The 23,183-nt window shown below is 51.5% G+C and overlaps 3 protein-coding genes across 3 annotated transcripts; all 3 read right to left on the bottom strand.

Annotated features, from left to right (window-relative positions):
- Positions 1–9,925: 9,925 nt before the first annotated feature.
- On the bottom strand, positions 9,926–11,723 carry UBQLN3 (ubiquilin 3). The gene is given in 2 exon segments (XM_047754082.1): positions 9,926–9,952; positions 9,954–11,723. Coding segments are annotated over 2 exon segments (1,797 nt in total).
- Positions 11,724–14,567: 2,844 nt separating this feature from the next.
- UBQLNL (ubiquilin like) lies at positions 14,568–16,409 on the bottom strand. Its single transcript, XM_047753340.1, has one exon. It carries the CDS (start codon positions 16,407–16,409, stop codon positions 14,568–14,570), a length of 1,842 nt encoding a protein of 613 aa, XP_047609296.1.
- A 3,852-nt stretch (positions 16,410–20,261) lies between these two features.
- Positions 20,262–20,783, bottom strand: LOC125111877 (olfactory receptor 52B2-like). The gene has a single exon (XM_047754012.1). The coding sequence runs from the start codon at positions 20,781–20,783 to the stop codon at positions 20,262–20,264; it is 522 nt and encodes a 173-aa protein (XP_047609968.1).
- Between the last annotated feature and the right edge of the window lie 2,400 nt (positions 20,784–23,183).

Below are 23,183 nucleotides of genomic sequence, written 5' to 3'. Positions count from 1 at the left end.
CAAACTTAAGGCTATCAAGGCAGACAGGTGGGGGGAGGGATGGATTGGGGGTCTGGGATTGGCATATGCACACTATTGCATATGGAGTAGATTCAGCATAGGGAACTCTACCCAATATTCCCCAATATTCTCCTACAGCCTACATGGGACAAGAATCTGAAAGAGAACAGATATGTATCCATACATAACTCAATCACTTTGTTGTGCAGCAAAGATTATCCTGACGTAGTACATCAACCATCCTTCAAAAAACTTTTTAAAAAATGGAAAAAAATACCATCTTGCACCAAAGACAAAAGCGTTGAAGGTAATGCTTTGGGGCTTCAAAGGGGAAGAAGACAACTCACAGGGAGATGAAAAGCCAGTGTTCGGTGGGGGAATGTGTCCTGGCCTCTGCTGAGACAGAGGGACTGAGGCCTTTTCTCATCAGGCCTTGCTGAGTTTCCCCCGTTTACCACACCCAGTTCATGTTGTACTGTGGTTATCTATGCGGATAGTTCTTCTTTCTGGAACAGGTCTTTAATGTCCATTATTTTGAGTGATTCAGGGGGAGGTAACAGGAACAACTTCCTGAGTCTCCTGGCTCTTAAAAATAATCAGCCTAAATTCATTCTCATGTTAAAGAGACACAGTTTGGGGGTGCAAATTTTGCTCCCCTTCAGGGTAATCAAGGAGCTGGCCTATATTAGAAGCATTTGCTGTCATGAAAGGAGGAACCAAATAGAATAGTGAATGGACTCCTGCCTCTAAAAGGAAAGAAATAACAGCAATTGCAGCAACGCGGATGGACCTAGAAATTACCATGCTAAGCGAAGTCGGTCAGACAATGAGACACCAACATCAAATGCTGTCACTGACACGTGGAATCTAAGAAAAGGACACAATGAACTTCTTTGCACGACAGATTCGGACGCAGACTCTGAAAAACTTCTGGTTTCTAAATGAGACAGGCTGGGGGATGGGGGCACGTGCTGAGGGTTTGGGATGGAAATGCCTTAAAATTTGTTTGTGATGATTGTTGTACACCTATAAATGTAATAAAATTCATTAAGTAATTAAAAGAAAAAAAAAAAAAAACCTGTTTCTCTCCATCTTTCCCACATCAGCTAATTTTATAACCAAGACGGTTAATGTCAGAACAGAATCTCAAACCTGCCATCTCTTCCTGTCTCCGGCCTGCTTCTGATAAATTATCACTCCTCCTGTTGTCCAGGCCCTCAAATCGGGAATCACCCTTGATTCCTCTCTTTTCACATCTAATTTATCAGCAAGTATTATGGGCTTTTTTTTTTTTTTTTTTTTCTCACAGTAGATCCTGAGTCGGATGGCCTTAATACTTTCGATACCACAAGGGCCTCCTTGATGGGTTCCCTCCTTCCTCTCCCGGCCCAGTCACGAATCCACTAATTCCCACAGTCGTGGTTTGTGCTGGACTCAATCTCTCCATCACCAACGTTGTAGCTGGAACAGGTCAATTCTTATGATGATCAAAAGATGCTCTCAGCAAAAATTTCAGCGAACTTTGGAAGAGACAAGTTTTCTTACAAGTTCTGGGAGCTACAGGACACACCTGGGGCCACACAGCGAGGTTGGGAGAATGTGGACCTGGGCTCTGTTTTTGGGGGGTCAAGGGTGGGGACCTAGGGGTTCACAGGTTCACTCTTTGTGTGTGGATTTAAAATATAAGAACAGAAATTTGAATTGCAGGAAGGGAAAAAACAGATGACTCCTCCGGTCAGGGATGGAAATGAATGTTGATCTGCAAGACAAAGGAGCTAGCAGAGCGGTGCAGCCGGGCTCCTTAGTCCTTACGTGGTCCGGTAATGCGATTTCAGGAGAAAGCTGTCTTTGATTTGGGTGCCTGGGTAATCAAAGTCAGGCACTGGCTCCAAAAAAAAAAAAAAAGGAAAAGAAAATGCACAACTGTCAGGACTTACACAAGCAGCCAAAGAGATTTAAAAATAAAGAGCTATTAACCTCACCATTTTATCCCAAACCACCCCGAAGGTTTTCCTGCTCCCCTGAATGCAATCTAGGGAGTTCTGGTTGTGGCTCAGTAGTAATGAACCTGACTAGTATCCATGAGGATGCAGATTTGATCCCTGGCGCTGCCGCTCAGTGGGTTCAGGATCTGGCATTGCTGTGAGCTGCAGTGTAGGTCGCAGACGTGGCTCGGATCCTCTGTTTCTGTGGCTGAGGCATAGGCCAGTAGCTGTAGCTCTGATTCAGCCCCTGGCCTGGGAACTTCCCTATGCCACATGTGTTTCCCTAAAAAAAAAAAAAAGAAAAAAGAAAAAAATCTAAATACCTTCCCAAGACTAAAATACCCTAAGCATTCGGCCCACGCCTGTCTCCCTGGCCCCCCCTTTGAACGCCCTGCTTCTTGTATTCCTGGAACATGTCAAGCTCCTGCCTGCTTTTCACAGGATGTCCCTGTTGCCTGGCAACCCTGCTCTGGTTAACTCACATCTCTGCTCACAGGCTCTCTTGAGGGATGTTCTCCCTAATTAAATTCCAAAATAGTCCATCTGTCCATCCTTCTCTTCACCCTCTATTTCTTCTCGGCCTCTCCCTTTGCCTGAAATTCTGTGAATTGATTACTTGGTGCCTGTCCCCTGCCTGTTGGCTTCATGAAGGCAGGGCCTTGTGGTCTAGAACACCTGTCTCCAGGACCGAGGGCAGAGCCTGGCATAGAGAGGGTGTCAGTGACTGGTGGCCGAATAAATAAATGACTCCTCGATTTCTCCCTTTCCTTAACCCGCACATGCCGTCTCATCAGACAGGTTTACACATTTGGTCTCCGACATATATTTTCAGTTGTCCATGTCCTGCCCTCTGCCCTAATGGAGACCCCGAGTCTGCGCCAAAACCATGTCTCACCTGAATGACGGCAGGGGGTCTTCTGCCCTGACTCAGTGGCCACCTGAGCCACCCTCTCAATCACGCTGCACATAAGATGGTAAAAAAATCCGCACTTGCAGCAAAGCCCAGCTCGATCTTGCGCACTCGCCTCTTTCCCTCCTCAACTCGAGTGCTCTCCTCATTCTCTGTCTCTGGACACGCCGGCCTGTTTTCCTTCTCCTTCAACCTTATGGAGCTCTAATCAAGCTCTGGGAACTCTTGTATACCTTCCCCGCTGCCCAAAACGTTCTGCCCCCCACTCTCTGAATGTCTGACTTCCTCCTGCCCTTGGGGCCTCTGCATACACACTCCCTCCAGAGATACCTTCTCACCCCCCCATACACTCTAGCAAAATGCCTTGTTTATTCCCTGCACGAAATAATAGCTTCATTATTTAACAGAAAATGATGTAGAATCATGGGTTTTGACTCGCGACACACTGCCTCAATCCCAGCTCCAGCTCTTTCATTTACTGGTGGTGCCGCCTTGAAGGAAACGCATCTAGCTACCCCTTGCTCCACTCGTCTGTTACATAGGTTTCATAATAGCACTCATCTCATAGTGTTGTTTTGAGAATTAAATGAGTTAATAGGAATAAAGCCTATACATCAGTGCATAGTTCTCACTGAGTGCTCTGCATTAGCTATTACTTTTCTTTCTTTCTTTCTTTCTTTTTCTTTTTTTTTTTTTTTTGGTCTTTCTAGCGCTGCACCTGCAGCACATGGAGGTTCCCGGGCTAGGGGTCTAATCGGAACTGTTGCTGCTGGCCTATGCCACAGCCACAGCAACACCAGGGCCGAGCTGTGTCTGCGACCTACACCACAGCTCACAGCAACGCCGGATCCTTAACCCACTGAGTGAGGCCAGGGATCGAACCCGCAACCTCATGGTTCCTGGTCAGATTCATTTCCACTGCACCACGGCGGGAACTCCTCTTTCTTTCTTTCCTTCTTTCTTTCAGTCTGTCTATCTTTTCACTATACCATAAACTTCTTAAAGCAGGAGACACATGTATCTTGTTCACAATTATATTCTTAACATCAAGCACAGTTTTGGGCATATACATGTTCAGGAATTATTTCTTAAACTAATGAGTTCCAGAAGGCTACTTAGTAACTTGGAAAGAGAGTACCATGACACATTATCATGTTGAAATGGCAGGTTATAAAGTTCATGTTTAATATAATTACAGTTTTGTAAAAGAAGAAAGACCAACCATCATGGTATTAGCAGTGTTATCCAGTAGTGAAATGATTGATGTTTTTTAATATTTTACTTATTTATATTATCTAATATATATATTATGCATTATGTATATATTATATATACATATATTATCATATATACATATATAGCTTTTAAACTGAGAACATAAGTCATGTTTTTAGAAAAGAGGTTTAACTATCAGAAGAGAGTAAGTTTTATGAGAGTTTTTCAAGGATGCATACGTTTGCTTGCATGCAAATCAATAACAACAGAAAAACCCCCAAAGAATTCATAGTGTAATTGGTGACAGCACAGCAATATCCATTCTGAAAATATAATTCAAAAAATTTCAATCGAAATAACCCCCAAAACATAATGCTAAACCCTAGTGTGTAAGACTTATGTAAAGAAATGACAGTTCTTGACAGGGAAACAAATGAAATTTGAATGGTAACATTGACTATTTTAAAAGGACAGAGTGTCTATTGCACTTTCCTCACTTCTTCTTTAATTTATGAATGTAATGGAAAGCCAGTTAAGAACCCCTTTGGCCTTTTCTGAAATTTGGCATCTGCTATAAAGTATATTCAGAAAAATAAAAGTAAACTGGCATTTTGCAAAGGAATGATGAGTCAACTATTATTATTGCAGAGGAATAATGAGTCACCTAGTTATAGTCATAAACCATTTCCAGTTTAGGGGAGCTCCCGTCGTGGAGCAGTGGAAACAAATCTGACTAGCACCCATGAGGACGCAAGTTTGATCCCCGGCCTCACTCAGTATGTTAAGGATCTGGCGTTTCCGTGAGCTGTGGGGTAGGCTGGCAGCTGTAGCTCTGATTCCACCCCTAGCCTGGGAACCTCCATATGCCATGGGTGCGACCCTAAAAAGACTAAATAAATGAATAAAATATTTCCAAGTTAAAGTAACTGAAGACGTGTGGAACTAATAGATTGAAATAAAAAAAAAAAACCATAAATACACATGTACACCTCTGTAGGAAATGGTAAAGAAAATGTTACAATCCAGTGTTATATTTCCAAGAGCCAGAGGTGCAAAAATTCCAATTAAATGTCACAAAACCCTACCCCTTTTCACTTTCTATGGGTGAAGATTCAAGCACTAACTTGGTTTTGTGCCATGTTTAAGAGTGTAGGCTCTGGCAATAACCTAATTTCAACTCCTGGCTCTATTAAGCAGGGGGTGTGTTAATTCAAGCGATGTACTTCTTCTCTCCCTATGCCTCAGTTTGCTTCATCTGAAGTTAGGGATAATAATACTTAAAAGATAAAAAACGTGGATTCCGATGTAAAGTGCTTAGAACAGGGCTGGCTAGAGGAAAGTTTCAATAAATTGTGGACCACAAGCCTTCTCTAAGGAGATAAAACTCAAAAAGCCAAAGGCGGAGGATGAACTTATCATCCACCTGTCTCACTGTAATTGCTACAATGTTCCTCAGGCCCTCCCCACCCCAGCAACCGGCCGACTCCTCCCACCCCTACTAGGAAAGGTATGTGGCCCCCTCCTTCCCTCCCCCCCCCATCAACCTGGCCGACTCCTTCCTGCCCCCCACCTGGAAAAGGTATGTAGCCCACTCCTTCCCCTTCTGCTACAGGGCAACAAATGCCCCCAACCAACCAGCAAGTGGATCCAAAGACCCCACCCTTCCCCAACCAACCAGCAAGTGCATCAGAAGATCGCATCCTTGCCCAATCAACCAGCAGGCCAACAGGCATATGGCAAGACCACTCCTCACACTCCTTTGTCTTTGGGCCATAAAAACAGATACGACCAGATACCCAGAGTCAACGCTCCCTGATTATCAGGAGGAAGGCAGCCCACTGAATTAACAATGTCTCTTGCACCAATAAACTTGTTCTTTTCTAGACCTTGCTTTAAATCCAGAAAAGTCTTTTTCCACCCCCGTGCAGAGACCATAGCATAAGTGTTAGCTTTTTTTTTTTAATTAAGTAATAAAACACTAAACTATCTAGAAAAAAATACATGTTTGTATTTATGACAGATATTTGGAACATATCGAACAATAACACAGATGCGGAAAAGCATTTTCTGTTGCTTAGATAATACCTTTCTCTGAAATGGCTGTCCACTCACCTGCTGGCGCTTCACGATGCAAATGAGCGTTGTAAGCATCTCTGTTGTTCTGCTTTCTAGTAACTCTCTTGGTCTGAAGAAAGGGCACGTTTTCTTTGGGAGGAGCCAGGCTCAGGGCTCAGTCAGACGGAAACTGTGATTCTGCTTCTCTTTCCCACCCACACAACCGGCTACAGCAGGGTCCTTCCAAGGCCCACGTAAGTGACCTGGACCAGCCCTGACACAGTGTGAGTCAGAGCAGGGACAGCAAATGGGACATCTCGGGAGGTCTGCTCTTTCAGTAACTGAAACCAAGCAGGGTCCTGTGGGCTCCTGGGCACGCAAGCCATTCTGTGTCCCCCATGTCTTGTTTTTAGGGAATAAACTTCAGCCTCCAGGACCTCCCCTGAGTTCCAAAGGGCAGGTTCAAACTGTTGCCAGTTGGGGAAGGGAGGGGACGCAGAGACTGCAGGGGAGCAATTAGCAAACAATAGTGCAGCTCTGGGGCAGGGGCGTGGTTCCTCCTCAAGGAATAGAGATCAAAGCTTCTTTGTGTTCTTCTGCAGAAGTAAACCCCCAACACATGGAAGGGGTTAATGAAGCATTTTTTTATTCCGGAAAGAAGACCACCAGACTGCAGAGCACCAGCTTTGAAAACAATGCAAGCTTGCCTCTGCCCTGATCCTTATCTGTGGCCCTGTGTTCCACTCCCTAAACTATAAAACCACCTCCCAATCTCCCCTAAGGGAGGCACAGTCTTTGAGGCATTAGCCTGCTGTGACCCTCCTTTGCCTAACAAAGCAAAAAAACCTTTTTTCTCCTTTGCCCAAAACTCTGTCTCCTGTTGAGCACCCAGGGAGCAGAGGCCAAGTTCAGGCCACAGGATCTCCTCCTCCCCAAACTCCAAAGGTCTTTATTTCCCCAAGCCCAAGCCCTGGACCTGCCAGGGCCTCGATTTTGCTTGGAATCCACCTCGTTTTCTCAGCCACTCTCGCATCTGGCCACTCGTTTCTTCACTCATCATTCAGCATTCACTGAGTCAATCAATTATGAATGGTTTCCACATGCCAGGTCCTAGGTCAGCTGCTGGGTGGAGGGACTGCGACCTTTCTTCCGTTGCTGAGGAGGCTGGAACAAAGATTCTCCCGCACCCAATCAAAGGTAGAGGGCTCTCAATAGGAAAAGACCAGAAAATAGTCTGAAAAGGGAGCACTCACCTTCCTACCCAGGATTTTTAAACCTGGACTCCCACCCATCATCTGCCCTGTAAGCTGAAGTTTACATCAGATGAAGACTTCAGGCTTTTCCTGGCCAGTATGGAAGGCAGATAATAGCAACATATCTTTCCCTGAGTTTCTCCAACCTGCCTGGCCTTCCAAGGATTGAAAGGAGAGCTTTCCTTTCACAGCTTGGGCCGGCAGGAGCAGCCCCAGAGCCTTCTTTGTTGCAAGAAATGAAGAGGCAAGACTTTGCTCTGCATTTCCGCTCACACCACCGTGAACAAGAACCTCCCCCACCCCCACTGATGGGTGTGCAGAAGGGTAAACGGAGGCAGAAGGGGGCGCCCCACCCTGAGATGGAAACCTGAAACAATGGGAGAAAGCTCCGCCAGAGCTCGTCTCATCTCTAAGCCACATGCTGGTAGCTAAAAGCTCAAGGCAGGTTGGTGCCCATATCCCAGGTTCCAGAGGGAGCTTCTGTTTCTCCCAGTTCCCAAGGGGCCCCCAACACACACCTATGGCCCCTTTCACCTTAGTGGTATCCTCCTTCAAAGACTCCATTCTTTCCTTGGTAGGAACGCAGCCCTATTTTTTTTTTCAAGTAGACATCCCCGTCTATGATAAAACTGTGTTTTCCGTGTGCGCTGGTACACGGGTACAGAAACGTGTCTGTGTGAAGATGCGTTCACGCGGGAATGTGTGTTTCGTGGCCGTGCCTTCCTCCACAGTGGGTTTCCGTGGGAGCCCAGGCACATTTATGTGCTGGAAGCCATGGTTCATGCACTTGATCTCTGAACTGTAACCCTTCTGTGCTAGAAGTGCATGAGAAATGGGAAAGGCTCCTGAGTGCAAGAGAGAATTTAGTGTGAGTTGCCCCGGGTACCTCTCGGGCGCTGTGCACTCCTTCCCCCGGTGCCTTTGCACAGAGGGATCTTCTTCTGGAAGACACTTCCTTCCCTGCTCAAATCACCTACCTCACTCGGACCGCCTTTCAGATTTTAGCTTGGTGTACATGGTCATAGCGGGCTTCCCTGTGGCCCCAGACTAGAAGAGCCTCCGTCGCGCCAGTCACAGCTCCCTGTTTTCTATAGTACTCTCCCTAGTGTGTGATGATACATGAGTAGTGTCTGAATACTCACAGTTGGAGCGGTTCCAGCTCCCATCACAAACTCACAAGGGCAGGATCATGTCTCCTCTTCACACTGAATTCCTGACCCCTGGCAGAATGCTGAGCAGGAGGCAGGCACTCAGTCTGTGAGCAAGACATCGCAGGCACTCAGTCTGTGAGCAAGACATCGCAAGAGAGACAAAACCCAGGACAAGCTGAGTCCACAGCAGCGGAATCAAGCCTCTCAGTCTGGCTGCCAAGGGCAGGAACTTTGTAAACTTGGTGAGATCAGGGAAGCGCAGGACTCAGCCTGAATCCTGTCCCATTGCTGTCCACTCAGGGATCAGGATGGACTCCAAAAAGTGAGAGCTGAAGTTCCCATTGTGGCTCAGCGGTAATGAGCCCGATTAGTATCCATGAGGATGCAGGTTCCATCCCTGGCCTCGCTCAGTGGGTTAAGGAGCCGCCAGCATTGGCATGAGCTGTGGTGTACGTTGCAGACCCAGCTCGGATCCCGTGTTGCTGTGGCTGTGGCGTAGGCTGGCAACTGCAGCTCTGATTCAACCCCTAGTCTGGGAACTTCCATATGGCATGGGTGTGGCCCTAAAAAGTACACACACAGTAAAAAGTGAGAGCCAGCTGTGGGAGAGTCTTCAAGGGCAGTACAGATAAGAAGGGGTGCCCAGTATCAGTTCAGCTGGTGGTAGAGAGACCCAAGGAACAGAGAATGCATAGTGGCAGCTCCTATAAGATGCACAGTCTGGGGGGGCGTTTGGAGGGACACCAGGAAAGCTGCTGTCCTCAGCTCACTCTCCTCTGTTCTCTATGCCTCTGAATCTTCTAGCTTCAAATATTTCGGTTTTTCCCCCCAAGCCCTCCCATCTATGTAGAGACAGTTCTTCTCCTATCTGCCCCCTCCCTTTCGCTTAGCCCACAAAGAATCAGACTCAGGCAGCAAATGACACTGGAGAGTGGATGTAATTGCATCTCAAGCTAGGCATTCGCAGAGCTCCGACGGGGCCCACGGTGAAAGAGTGGCGGGGGTGGTTGGGTCCCTCACGGCACCCCACCCTGTCCTGCCTCTCCTTCTTCTGGAACAACAGTCTCTGCAGTAAAGAGCATCATAGAACATTTGGTTCATAGCGCTGCTGCATTCAAGATTGGGGGAGTTCGGGTAGCAGGATACGGGGGAAGGTGCAGAGGAAAATCCGATACGGTCTGAACAACGAGGGCTCCTACAGCTGCCTCAGCTTCTCCACAGCAGCATCCACATCACCCCCAGTGGCAATGAGGGCCTGGAGATTGGCTTCAGGATTCAGAAAGCCCATGGCCCGCAGCCGCTCTAGCTGTACCCGGAAGGGAGTCTCGGGCGGCAGCTGCTGGGAATTGGCACCAGCTAGGGCTTGCAATATCTGGAGGAAGGGAGTGGGGTGGAGGCCCAGCTCTGTGTCCTGTGTTGAGGACACCCCAGGAGCTGCAGGTGTGGGGGGATCATCCGGCGGAAGGGTGCCCTCTCTAGGCTCTGCACCTCCTGCCATACTTCCCAGCCCTGCTAGGCAAGGCATGAACCAGAGTAGGAGGTGTGGGGCTTCGGTAGCCAGGATCTGCAGCCCCTGCTCAATCTGCAGCAGGGCATGCATGGCACGAGGGTTGGCCATGGCCGCTTGAAGGTGGAGCAGCAGCGGCAGCTGCCAGTGCATCTCGTCCTGCAACTGTGGGACCTGACTCATGCTGTCTGGCCTCAGCGATCTTGGATAAGCTGGCGGCGGCCACCAGGCGTGCGCAGGGATTCCAGCGGTAGCTGCCATGGGGGAAGGTGGTGAAGGAACACACGGGGCCCTGTTGGCAGCACGCCCCAGCCCGGAGACAAGATCAGGCAGGGTGGAGCCATTCCCTGCGCCATTGCAGCCTTCGTCCTTTCTAGGACCCCTCTCTGGGGGGTATCTCAGGAACCCGGGGCAGGTGGGCTTTCCCTTGACTGCTAGTGACTCCCTGGGGGGAGCTTTGCCTGACCCAGGTTCCTGGGATGAGGGCGAAGTTGGAGGAAGTTGGCTTCCTTGCGGCGGCAGTGGTGGTTCTTGACTTGGGCTGAGGGCGGATGCCATCCCCTGCAGACAGGTTCCCAGGGACAGGGGCGTCTCGTGTAATTGCTGGAGATGGTCACAGAGCCCTAGATTTCCTAGGATGTTGGGAACCCTAGTTCTAGGTTCAGATACGTCCCGGTCCTCAGGCCTCCCGCCTCGCCTGCCCCCTGAGCCTGCACAGGTGGAAGCCCAGGGGTTGGGGAGAGGGTCCCGGTTCTCTGTCCTTGAAGGCTGGCTGCTGCTGGTGGTAGCCTTAGCCACAGTGGTGGGGGCAAAGGGATTGGCACTGAACTGCTCCTGCATGGCATTGAGCATGGGGTCCATGACGTCCGTGTACATGGTCCGGAGCACGTTGTAGCCACCAGGGAGGCTCTCCAGGTTGCTGAGCGCCCGGTCCTGGCTACGCATCATCTCTTGCATCATGGCGGGGTTGCGTAGAAACTCCAGAGTCTGCCTCATGATTTCGGGGTTGTTGAGGATATGCCCAATCTCAGGGTTGTGCTGGATCAGCTGCTGCACGTGGGGATTGTCAAGAACCAGCTGGTGCACCAGGCCTGTGTTGGACAGCAGTCCCTGGATGAAGGGGTCGTCAGTGATCTGAGCCACAAACCCAGGCATGGACACCTGCTGCCACGTCAGTGAGCTCGGCTGGTCGGGGAAACTACCGGAGGTCAGGCCTAGCCCCTGGAGGCCTGCAAGGACACCTAAGCTAAAGATGGGTGGCCCATCTCCCGGGTAAATGGAGCTTGGCTGAGGGAGCGGTCCAGGGCTGGGGGCTGCTGGGCTGGGGGCGGAAGCAGCCGGGCACTCCGCGCCCACGGGGCGACGCTGCATCTTGATGACCAGGTGGACAGTGAGGCCATCTCGGACCCCACACTGTGCCAGGGAGTCGGGGTCCTTGAGGATTTTACCAGCAAAGATTAAGATCAGCTGGTCAGGGTGGGCCTTAAAGCGCTGGGATACCTCTTTCTTCAGCTGCCGGATGGTGCAGGTGTCAGTGACTGAGAAGTCCTCCTTGTCCTTGGGCGTCTTCACCGTCACCTTGATGAGGTGGGGATCCGGGACTGGCGCTGGGCTGCCCTGTGGCAGGGCCTCTCCACTTCTGGCCATGGTGGGCTGCAGGAGGCCCAGGTCTGTGGGGACACAGCTGGGGGGATGGGCACGAGAGACTCAGATCATCCTTGGGGCAGGGGTCAAAGTGGGACAGGTGAGCAGGAAGAGGACCTGGGATCTCCAGGTGGGGGAGCTGGAGGGTCACGTGGAAGGGGCGATGAGGTCCCTGGGATAGGATGCTTTGGGGGGGGATTGGGGGTTTGAGAGATGCTGGGGGTCATGCGAGGGAAACCCGAGGCGCAGGAAAGGGGTCTGTCGTTGATGAGTGAGGTGGCACGGGCGGCATGAGGGACCGGGTTTGGGGACTACGCACCCGTCAGCTGTGGCCCCGTCCCTCCTTTTAGACAGGGCTCCAGACCGCCCGCATCTTGCTACGCAGCCACCCCTGAAGTCTTCTAAGCTGGAAGCCACTCCATCAGGCCACCTCTGTGACCTCAGCACTGACATCACAGCCTCATACGATGGATTTCTGAGACCTCCCCAAGGTGCTCTAGATCCCGGGGGGCTTCATCTCCCCCACCCTTCAACCCCTTCAACGCTCCTGCTTCCTTCGTCTCAGTTGCCTTCTTGGTAGAGATGGGGCTGGGAGCAGCCTTCCTCCTCGAGCCAAGAGTCTGGCTTTCACACAACCTGGTGTGTGGTACGTGGAGACTCCGACTGGGATTGGACACTTAGGAAAGGCTCCTTAATCCTGGGGGTCCCCGTGACCACCCCAATTTGGCTGCTCCCCAGTAGAGCCTCTTCCGGCATCGTTGCTCTGGTCCTCTCTCTGATTCAGTGTTCGCCATGAATTCTTTCTATATATATTTCAAAGGGTTGACTTGCTGATGGGCAGGATCTAGAGCATGACAGAGGGGTTAGGGCGTAAGGAACTTTTTAGTTTACTTTTTCTCCCCTTTACTATTATCCTCCAGAAAAAAAAATTTCAAAGAATGGATTGGCTATTTTTGTGGAGGTCAAAAAGACCAGAGATGTTAAACAGAAAATGAAAAGTTCGGTTTCCCATATATTTGAAATGCCTATTTCACATCTGAATGGAAATGTAGAAAGTTCCATGTTGTGAGTCTGGAGTTGTTTAGCAGAACTAATTATTACAGAGTCATTAGAATTATGTGATGAGTGAGCACAGTAACAGGATGGAGAGAAAAATACCGAATCACGGACCGTACAATACTTAGAAGTCTGGAAGAGGAGATGAATTCGGCCAAAGAAATTGAGACAAAATAAACATTAAGAAAAATGAATACCATGTGATATCACTTATAACTGGAATCTAATACCCAGCACAAATGAACATTTCCACAGAAAAGAAAATCATGGACTTGGAGAATAGACTTGTGGCTGCCCGGGGCGGGGGGAGAGGGAGGGAGTGGGAGGGATCGGGAGCTTGGGCTTTATGGATGCAAACTCTTGCTCTTGGAATGGATTCACATGAGATCTTGCTGTGTAGCATTGAGAGCTATGTCTAGCTACTTACATCACTACACGACAATGGGAGAAAAAATAGGTATACATGTACGTATAACTTGGTCCCCATGCTGTACAGTGGAAAAAAAAATTACAAATGACTTTAAAATTTGGTTAAAAAAAAGAAAGAAAAATGAATATGAGAGAGAGAAAGAGGCCAAATGAAGAAAGAGTTTCGAAAAAGGAGAGAGTAACTAACTCTGTCAAATGATGCTGGGAGGTCAGGAAGAGGAGGATGAAGAATTGGCCAATATTTGAGCAAGAGAGACCAATGGCGTTAGGGGCCGTGATGAAAACCAGCTTCATACATAAAGGGTATTTGCTTTGTCCCTGCTGTTTCTTTAAGGCCTAAAGCAATATTTAACTTGTCATGGCAAGAGCTTATTAAATTTATTTAGTAATTGAATAATGAAACCATAGTGGTTTACATATTAATTGGCTGGGATACGCTTGATGCAGCAGGGGGAAGAGGAGATGGGCATTGGCTCACTGTAGAAATCAGTCGTGTGAATGTAGACATGCCGAAGGGCAGCCTATTCTCAGAAGGCGCCGTGCTCCCCGGAGACCTGGCTGTGCAGTGACAGGGGTGTGCAGTGGGGGTGACAGCGGCTGTAACTCTGTGCTAGGATTGTCACTGGCCAGCCAAACCCGATGCTCGTGACAATGACGATTAGTAAGAGACACCTGCGTGGATAAATGCTTATTAAGACCTGGCTGATCGTGCATTTTTCCCACTCTGGCCCCTCAGGACATGCTCCCCCACCCCATTCAAACTTGAACCATTTGGACTTGAGAAATCAACGTCGTTATGACTAAATATCTGGGTTTATGGGTGTAGTATAGTATTTCCCCTCTCAACGGGCATGTTGAGAATGCCTCCCCTACGTGGGGGTCCTTTTGGGTCTCAGGTATTTGTGTGCTGCTCTGTGTGCACATGGTGTGCACGGTGTGTTGACTGACTGGACGTGCCTTTGGATGTGAATCTGTGGCTGCGTGTGTCATGCATGCGCGCCTCCCTGAGGCGCTATGTGCACGTTCTTGGTACGGAAGCACGGTATTATATCTGTGCCTGGGGTTCTAGGTGTGCAAATAGGATCATCTATTCATATATGCGTGTGGTATGTGTGTGTTCATGAGTGCGTGGGAGGTGAGGCGAGGATACTATACAGAGACTGTTGCTATTTTTGGGGGGGAAAAAAAAAAAGCCAAACCTGCCACGGGAGCAAGTTGGTGTAGCCATTTTATTGACGGATCTTTCAGCCACGCCCACGGTCTGTTATGCAGTCGAGGAAGCCTCGGAAGAGATGGGAGAGGCAGACGAGGTGATCAAGTGGGTCAGCAGGCAGGTAGCAAGCAAGGAGGTGGGCATGTTGGTTAGAACGCCTGGGGTCTCCTGAGCCTAAGGATGGCAGCGCTGCTGTCGCCCTCAGTGGCAATGAGGGCCTGCAAATTGGCATGCTGGTTCCCAAAGCCCATGGCCCGGAGAGATTCCATCTGCTTGCTGAAACGAATCTCAGGGGCTTGTAGAAGGTGGGCGGGGTCTCCAGCTAGGGACTGTAGCCTCTGCAGGACTGTTCCAGATTTGTGGCAGGCCTCGGGCCCGTTGGGCTCAGCCATGTCTGGCGTGTCCCAGGCCCAGGGCACTGTGTCTGGGTAGCTGCAACTGGGTGCAGGCAGCCACCCCAGGCCCCACAGGTAGGGTGCAACCCAGGGCAGAAGAACAGGTGCCTCGGTGGCCAACAGCTGCAGACCCTGCTCAATCTGCAATATTGCTTGCGATGCTTTAGGGTTGCCAAGAGCTATGAGCGTCTCGGAGAGCTGTGTCTGCTGCAGAAATGCCAGCAGCTGCTGCCGCCACTGTTGGCTCAGCTGGGGCATACTCACGCCCAGCATCATCTGGGCTGCCAGCGAGGGGTTGTTCAAAAGCAGCTGCATCAGGCTTGCTGTGATGGGGGAGCTGCTCGGCTCATCTGACAGCTGGAGAGCATCTTCTAATTTCTGGCCAGAGCTATCTAGAGAGATGGCGGCATCTTTTTCTTCTGCCTGGGGCTGCTGGGTGACCTCTACGCTCGGTAAGACTGGTATCCCAGCTGGCTTCTCTACGGTACCAGTGTGACTCCAGCTGTTGGTGGAGTTCGTGGAAGTAAAGGCCCTGGAAGTGTGGTGACTCTTATCTGGGGTGCTGCTGGCTGGGGTGATGGAGGAGAAGGCACAAGAGCTAGCATAGATGACTCTGGTTGTAGGGAGCTGGGGGAGCTGCTCCCCCCATTCCTGGGGTGGTGGAGATGGGGGTGAGGACTGGACTTGTCCTGGCACTTGTCCTCCCAGGAGAGCTGTGAAAGGGTTGCCCCCAAATGGATCCTGCGATGGGTTGAGCATCTCATCGCTGAAATCAGCAGAGCCTTGCCCGGGGGAGTTCTGTACCCTTGGGATGGACTCTGAGCCCACACGTGACTGTGGGTTCCGAGGGTGTTCACGATTTGGTGCGGGTTGCTGGATCTGCATGATCTCTTGAATCACAGCAAGGTTCCTGGCCAGTTCCAGCGTCTGCCACAGGAGCTCAGAACTGTCAAGGATGTGTGAGACCTCGGGGTTCTGCTGCATCAGTTGTTGCATGTCCGGGTGTTCTGAGATGAACTGTCTCATGAGGTCTGTGTTGGACAGAAGCCTCTGAGTGCTAGCGTCCTCCAGGATCTGAGTTAGGTGCTCGGGACGACCTACTTCCTGGTCCCGGGTATGTGCTTTAGGCACATCAGGCTCTACTGAGAGAGCAGGTTCCACTGGGCTGTGACCCACACTGGCAGGCTGGTCCACCCCCGTGCTGTTTCCTTGCCTGGTTCTGTCCTGGTGGCTGGGGTCTTTGGTGGACGGGTTCCGGGTGGGATGAGCTAGGGATCTGGAGCCGTGTTTGGACTTGATGACCACGTGGATGGTGTGTCCATCCAGGACACCCCTTCGGCTCAGTGTGTCGTGGTCTTTGAGAAGCCGGCCCATGAAGACCAGCACTAGCTGGTCCACTTGGCACTTAAAGTGAGCCGACAGCTTCTCCTTGAACTGCCTCACCGAGGTGTCATCGGCTATGGTAAAGTCTTCCTGCTTGCCTGGTGTTTTGATGATCACTTGAGTGACACTTGAAGAGGTGCTCTTATCTGCAGGCAGACGCGCAGGACGCCCGCCCTGGGCCATCCTGGGTGTTCGAGTGATGACATGCGGCATGGAACTTAGCAGGGGCAGAAGGGGTGAGGGCAGACGGGTATTTCTGCGGGTCTCAGGTGTCGTGTTCTCAGGCCACAGGCTGGCTTCCTGGTTGCCCCCAGCGGGATGTGTGACCGGACTGGGGCCAGGTCCCCTGTGATGTTGTACCCTCACCCCAGTTCTCCAGATACGGCCCAGCTGAGGCCCGTCGTGGCTACTGATTCATACTTGATACAAGGTAGGCGGAGTGAGATGACGCATCCCAGGGCCGCCCCTCCCCTGGCCCCGCCCACCAAAAGCATAACCTCTTCAGAAATGGGATATTATGATGTCGGCTCAAAGCTTCACAGTATCTGCCTGAACAGGCTGGGGCGGGGCGGGGGGGGTGGGGGGAGAGACAAATCTGGGGCGTCCAGGTCTCCATAATAAAATAAAATAAGACCATTTTCCAGGAAACTGGGGACAAGGTTCCCAGGATGGTAGTATTCAGAAATGAAAATTAAAAAAAACATATCAGGGAGTCCCCTGTGTGGCTCCGTGGAAATGAACCCAACTGGTATCCATGATGACATGGGTTCAATCCCTGACCTCACTCAGTGGGTTAAGGACTCAGTGTTGCTGCGAGCTGTGGTGTAGGTTACAGACTTGGCCCAGATCCTGCATTGGTTTGGCTGCGGTGTAGGCCGGCAGCCGCAGCTCTGATCCTCCGACTGTCCCCTAGACTGGGAACTTCCATATGCTTGCTGCACATGCAGCCCTAAAAAGCAAAAAACAAACAAACAAACAAACGAAAAAAGCAGATCACTTCGTGGGATGCGTGTTTGTCTTTGGTGCTATGTGTGGATCTCTGTAGGGACATCAGGCTTGCTGTACAAAAAGCTGAGTCTCCTGAAGCTGTAGGTTAAATCACTTATCTCCCATAAGAAAGCAATTTCTCCCATAGGAAGGAATTTATTACTTTCGTTAGTGAGCTGGAAAAAGTGAAGTCTTAGGAAGGAAAGTGGAGCGAGAATAAAGTTTTTTTGTTTCTTTGGTTTTTTTTTGCCTTTTCTAGGGCTGCTCCCATGGCATATGGAGGTTCCCAGGCTAGGGGTCCAATCAGAGCTGCAGCCACTGGCCTATGCCAGAGCCACGGCAATGCCAGATCTGAGCCACATCTGCAACCTACACCACAGCTCATGGCAATGCCGGATCCTTAACCCACTGAGCAAGGCCAGGGATCAAACCTGAAACCTCATGGTTCCTCGTCAGATTTGTTAACCACCGCGCCACGACGGGAACCCCCCAAGAATAAAGTTCTTAAGCAGATGAAGAGGCTGTGATTTTTGGGGGGGGGTAATATTTGGGGATTCCAGACTTCACCCAGAGTATTCCCATGTGATGGGAACAAGACTTCCTTTATCCTAGAAGCAGCCGCAGGGCCAGCCGGGAGGGTTGCTCCCGGAGGCATTACAATCTAAAGGGGTAGGGATCATTCCTCGCAACGTATTTTTTATTCACCTGTCCCTTGGCCTTTTCCTCATGGCATTATCGCAGAACCTTTGAAATGATTTGTTTCAATGTCCTGGCCCCGTCGTGAGCGCCTACCTTTGTGTCCCAGCATTTGGGGGAGAGGCGGCTGTTAACCAAGAGGTGAGTGTGGAAGTGGTTAGCAGTGAAATTCCTAAGAGGGCAGGTTTAGGCATCTAAAAAGCCAACTTGTCCACGCCATGCAAAGTGGGCAGATGGAGTTCAGCTTGTATTCGGTTAGCAGGGGAATGTCCTCTTAGTGGCTATCTTAAAATAGATGGGTTGATATTTGAGTATAAATGGAAATGCTGTATACGGAAGAGTGAGAACGCACCTCTAGAGGGATGCATATTTGTGAGTGTGTGCGTGTGTGTGAACGTGTGAGTCTGAGGGAGCGTGTGTGAAGTTTTCTGGCATCCTCTGTGTGGCTGCGGGGATGTTAGGGTCTGAAACCTGCATGAATGAGCTCCACCTTACAGATAGAGAAGTGACAAGCCAAGAATCTGTGTCTATATGTTCTCGGGGTGCTGAAAGTGAGCCAAGAAACTCCAGAGAGTTGAGAGCTGGCCAGGAGTCTTGCTGTTATTGTACCAAAGGATTATTTATTTAGAAGGAATCATTTTTGTTGTACAGCAGAAATTATACAGCATTGTAAATCAACTATGCTTCATGAAAACTTTTTGTCTTTTTAGGGCTGCACCTGCGGCATATGGGATTTCCTGGGTTAGGGGTCAAATCACAGGTGCAGCTGCTGGCCTGGACCACAGCCATAGCAACGCAGGATCCAAGTCGCATCTGTAGCTTATACCTGCAGCTTGTGACAATGCTGGATACTTAACCCACTGAGCAAGGTGGAGCCTCCACCTGCCCTTCTTAGGAAAGGATCCCAGAGCTTTGGTGAACATATAGCTCCAGGAAGACACACCCAGGGCTCTGCCGGGCAACCCTTAATGGGAGCTCATACTCCCATCTCACTTCACAGAGTTCCACCCTGACTCCCTGCCCAAGGCCGTTCTCCATCAGCTCCCCTGGTCTGGCCCTGCTGTAAGCACAGGGCCCAGAGGAATCACACAGGACCGAGAGATGAAGAGAGCAACAGGTTACAGAACTGAAGCTGCACCGAGTGGGAAACCTACCCAGAATCAGTGTCCCGGCGGATGCTCATGGAACTTTAGGGGGGACAGAAGGAAAGGCAGAGCTTGAAACATGACACCTTTTACTGGGGTCATTTTCCTATATTTTGCCAACAAAAGCTAATGAGTAGTATTAGTTGGAAGAGCTGGAGAAGGCTCTGAGCAAGGAGGGGAACTAGCCTAGGGAGGCAATGCAGCACTGGCCACTCTCTTCCCTCCCAGAGCCAAAAGGTCTTCCAAGATATAGTTGGGAATCACCCACGTCAGAAACCATGTCAGCGTCCAGCCCTGTGCTCTATTTTATTCCAACTGTGACATCTTCCCAGCGCCTCCTGCCTTACCCCTTCCGCAAACGCGGAGTTCTCGCTCAGGGTCACATCCAGTAACACACCCCCATTCGGAGCCGCTTCTCCGCTCCTCTGGTTCTGGCTGGACGGAGCGCTGAGGAAAGACAAGATCCTGATACCCTGGTTGGGCCCTGGGCTTCCCTGTCCGCCCCAGTCTAGACCCAGTGTGCGTGAGCATCTGTGGAGCTCAGTACAGAGTTAGAAAGAGGACGAGTCTCCCGCCAGGCTGGGAGAGATGCCCTCAGCGCCCGTGGTGGGACTGGGACTGAAGTGAGCACAGTGCCACCTAGTGGCAGGTTATGGAGATGCCTTGGCGAGAGCTCTGCCCCCATGGGTCCTGCAGCCTGGCTTGACCCCAGGAAGCGTGCTGGAGAAAGCAGGGTGTTCATTCATTCCCGGGGGCAGGCCCTCTCAGGCCCCACGCCCCCCACTGCCCCCGCCCAGCAGAACCGAAGCAAGTGCCTGAGCCTCTGAGCAATCTGCTGGGTCCGCGCCCGGTAGACCATGGGGTTGAGGGCAGGGGGCACCACCACGTAGAGGTTAGCCAGCAGGATGTGGATGTGGCCGGGCACCGTGTGGCAGCTGAAATGGTGAGCCAGGAAGGAGAAGAGGGCTGGTGTGGAGAAGAGAGTGATGACACTGGCATGGGCCCCGCAGGTGCCCAGGGCCTTGCAGCGGGCCCCATGGGATGGCAGGCGACAGACAGCCCGGAGGATGAGGGCGTAGGAAGCACCTATGAGCCCTAGATCCAGGGCTGGAGAGAGCAACGTGGTGGCCAGTCCGTACCAGACGTTGGGGCGCGTGTCGCCACATGCCAGCCGAGCCACGCCCATGTGTTCCCAGTGGGTGTGCGGCAGCGCCCGCCGCCCACAGAAGGACAGTCTCTAGAGCAAGGCCACCGGGGGCGCCACGATACAGGCATCCCGGGTCACAGCAGCCACCACCACGATGCCCACCACACGCTGGGTGAGCAGCGCCCCGTAGCGCAGAGGCTGGTGAATGGCCACATAGCGGTCCACAGCCATGGTCAGCAGCACTGAGGACTCAGCAGTGAAGGCTACGTGGGTGACGAAGAGCTGGGTTAGGCAGGCCCCAAAGGAGATCTCACCTGACAGGCCCCAGAGCACAGCCAGAGCTTCGGGCACCGTGGATGTGGCCAGAACCGAGTGGGCAGCTTCCAGAAGCCCCAGCAATTGGTACATGGGTGCCTGAAGTGCTTTGTCCGCTGCCACCAGCCCCAGGAGAAGGACATTCCCTGCCAGAGCTGCCATGTACAGCAGGCACATGGGCAGAGAAAGCCAAACCTGCAAGCTGTCCATTCCTGGCACCACCATTAGGACAAAGGGCCCCGGCTCGGAGACCAGCACAGTCTGGTTGACAGCAGGCAGAGAGGGGTCCATCGCCATCTCCCAGTCCCTCCTGGCTCTGTCCCTGCGGGGAATGGATGGGGCCTGAGAGAGGCAGTCACCAGGTCTACAGAAAGGTTAGGTAGGCGGGGCTGAGGATCCGGGCTGAGGATGCTACGGCCTTTGCTGAGAGACCTCTTTGTATCAGGCACTGGTCCAGGGATCCGGCATACACTGACCTATAAATTCCCTGACCTATAAGTACCTACAAATGTCTGTGGGTCTGCGCATGCTCCCTGCCATAAGACGGCCCAAGGGCTTGGTTTCCAAGAGGCTGACAGACTTACCTGAAGTCATACGTCTGGTAGAACTAGGGTCTGAGTCAAAACTCCTCTGACTAAAGACCCTCGTGTTCTGAATATCCTCTCTGGATGGAATGTCACCTCATCGGGCCAGGCTCATTGGAGGTTGCTTCTCCTGATGGCCAGTCCCAGAGGAAGTCACTCCTGTTCTCTAGCCCTAATCCCTTCAATTTGAACTGGTGTTAGAGGGATGAGGCATCCATGCTCCCTCCACCTTAGGGAAGACGCAAATGAGAAGGCAGGAACCAGGGAATGGCTATTTTCTGCTCCATTCCCTGACAAATGCTCTGGCAAAACTCCTCTTCCAAGATCCTTTTCCAGAAGACCCTTTATTAGCTCAAATATCGCTCTGCCGAAATATCACATTCCTCCCATTCTTTTCCCAGCCCCCGCCCGCCCCGTGACCTTGGCGTCCTTCTCCAGCTCTGATCCATCACAGCTTTAGGTACCTGAATCCTGGAAGTTAGTGTCTTCTGGGACCAGTGCAGACTTTCATCCGCTGACTCAGCTTTGTGACTCTTCTTTCTTCTGTCCTTTGTCCACGGGGGCGCCCTCTGGGTTCTATGGCAACTCAGTCTGAGTAAGTTCTGATCCTACCGAGGACATAACAGAGCATCAAGGTTGGGTTGCAGAGGAAGAGGCTGGGGTCAGGTGCCACAGTGCAACTGGCGATGGCTACAGTGGTGCAGGCGGGACCAGCCCGGAAGAAGGATCTGAGCTAAGGTGGGCTTTGCACGTTCCACCCGAGGGCAAGACTTATGTCCTTGGACTTCATGAGAGATAGCACCTGGAACCTTAACCTGGTCCTGGGGACTGAGCAGCCTGGGTCAGGTGAGCAGAGAACCGGGCTTGGCCCCGGGCCAAGCTGTCAAGCTCAGCGCCATTCGTGTCTGCTCCCCCTTTCTCTGCAGCACCGCCTCTTGGACCTTCTCCGGCACCCCCGCACCAGCTCCTGCAGAGGAGAGACAGGTCATAAACCAGACTTAACTTTCCCACACGGAAGTCTTGATGGTTTAGAAACCAGAGCTTGCTTCCGAAGAGCGAGGCTTTGCCAAGTCGTGGGGCCTCGTTCTGTGGCTCACCGTGGGGGGCCCTGCAAGCTCCTTGAGATCCTAGGAAACGTGTGCCAGGACCCACTTGTGCCAGGACCCACAAGAGGGGAAAGCTGTCAATCCCTTCAAGGCCTGGGAACCTCTCTCTTGAAACCACAGGGCAAGTGCAACTCATGCCCACAGAGGGGCCCCATCAGAAAGTCCGGTACCCAGCGTGTGTGGGTGCTACTGCCTCACTTCCTCGAGGTAAAATTCCAAAGGCAACACCACCATTTTCCCCATGTCTACAGCCTGCACTTCGGCCCTCTTGTCTCCTTCCGAACTTGGGGTGGGGATTAACACCTTGTGTTTAAGCCGCAACGAAAAGCAATTCATGGATTCACCCCAAATCCTGTAACAAATAGACTAAGTGAAGGGGAGGAGGAGGGAGCCGGGACCCCTCCAGCCTCAGCTGCTCTGTGTCGCCGTCTCCGCAGGCACAGCTGCACACTTCTCACCCTCCACCTGCCAAGTCCTGCTCCTCATCCCCAAATTATGGTACAAGATCTTCCCTCCAGAGAAAGAGCAGGACATCAGAAACCGGGTTCGATGCAGCTGGAAGCATGAAGAAGAAAAGAAGGCAGAATGGAAAGCGTTCAAGATGTTGCAGCTCTGCCTGACTCTGGGTTTCGGCTCCCAGCCTGGGTGTCCTCACTCTGACTCCATCCTGACACGCGTGCTCATGCCCACAGAGCTTGGCTTCCTCTGCAAGTCAGCAGCTCAGCTGGGAGCACGTTGAGGGAGAAGTGAGCGAGGTGGGTGCTCAGCCTGAGCTCCCGGCACAGCACCGGGCGGCAAAGCTCCCTCTCACCTTCTCTTGTGCCCCTTTCTAGCCTCAGGAAACCGACGCACAGGAAGGATGGGGTCCCGGAGAGCTGGGATTTAGCACCAGATCTCCGGGATCCATGTCCAGCACTGCTGCTCGCCTGGATTTTTTGCCATCTTCCTCACTCGGCAGCAATATCCGTGGCGGAAAAGCTTCCTCTGCTATTCGCAGCGGTTCTGCA

This window comes from Phacochoerus africanus, chromosome 11 (assembly GCF_016906955.1).
Source record: "Phacochoerus africanus isolate WHEZ1 chromosome 11, ROS_Pafr_v1, whole genome shotgun sequence".
NCBI lineage: Eukaryota > Metazoa > Chordata > Mammalia > Artiodactyla > Suidae > Phacochoerus > Phacochoerus africanus.
The sequence above is the reverse complement of the archived record's forward strand: the minus strand, read 5'-3'. Positions and strand labels throughout refer to the sequence as shown.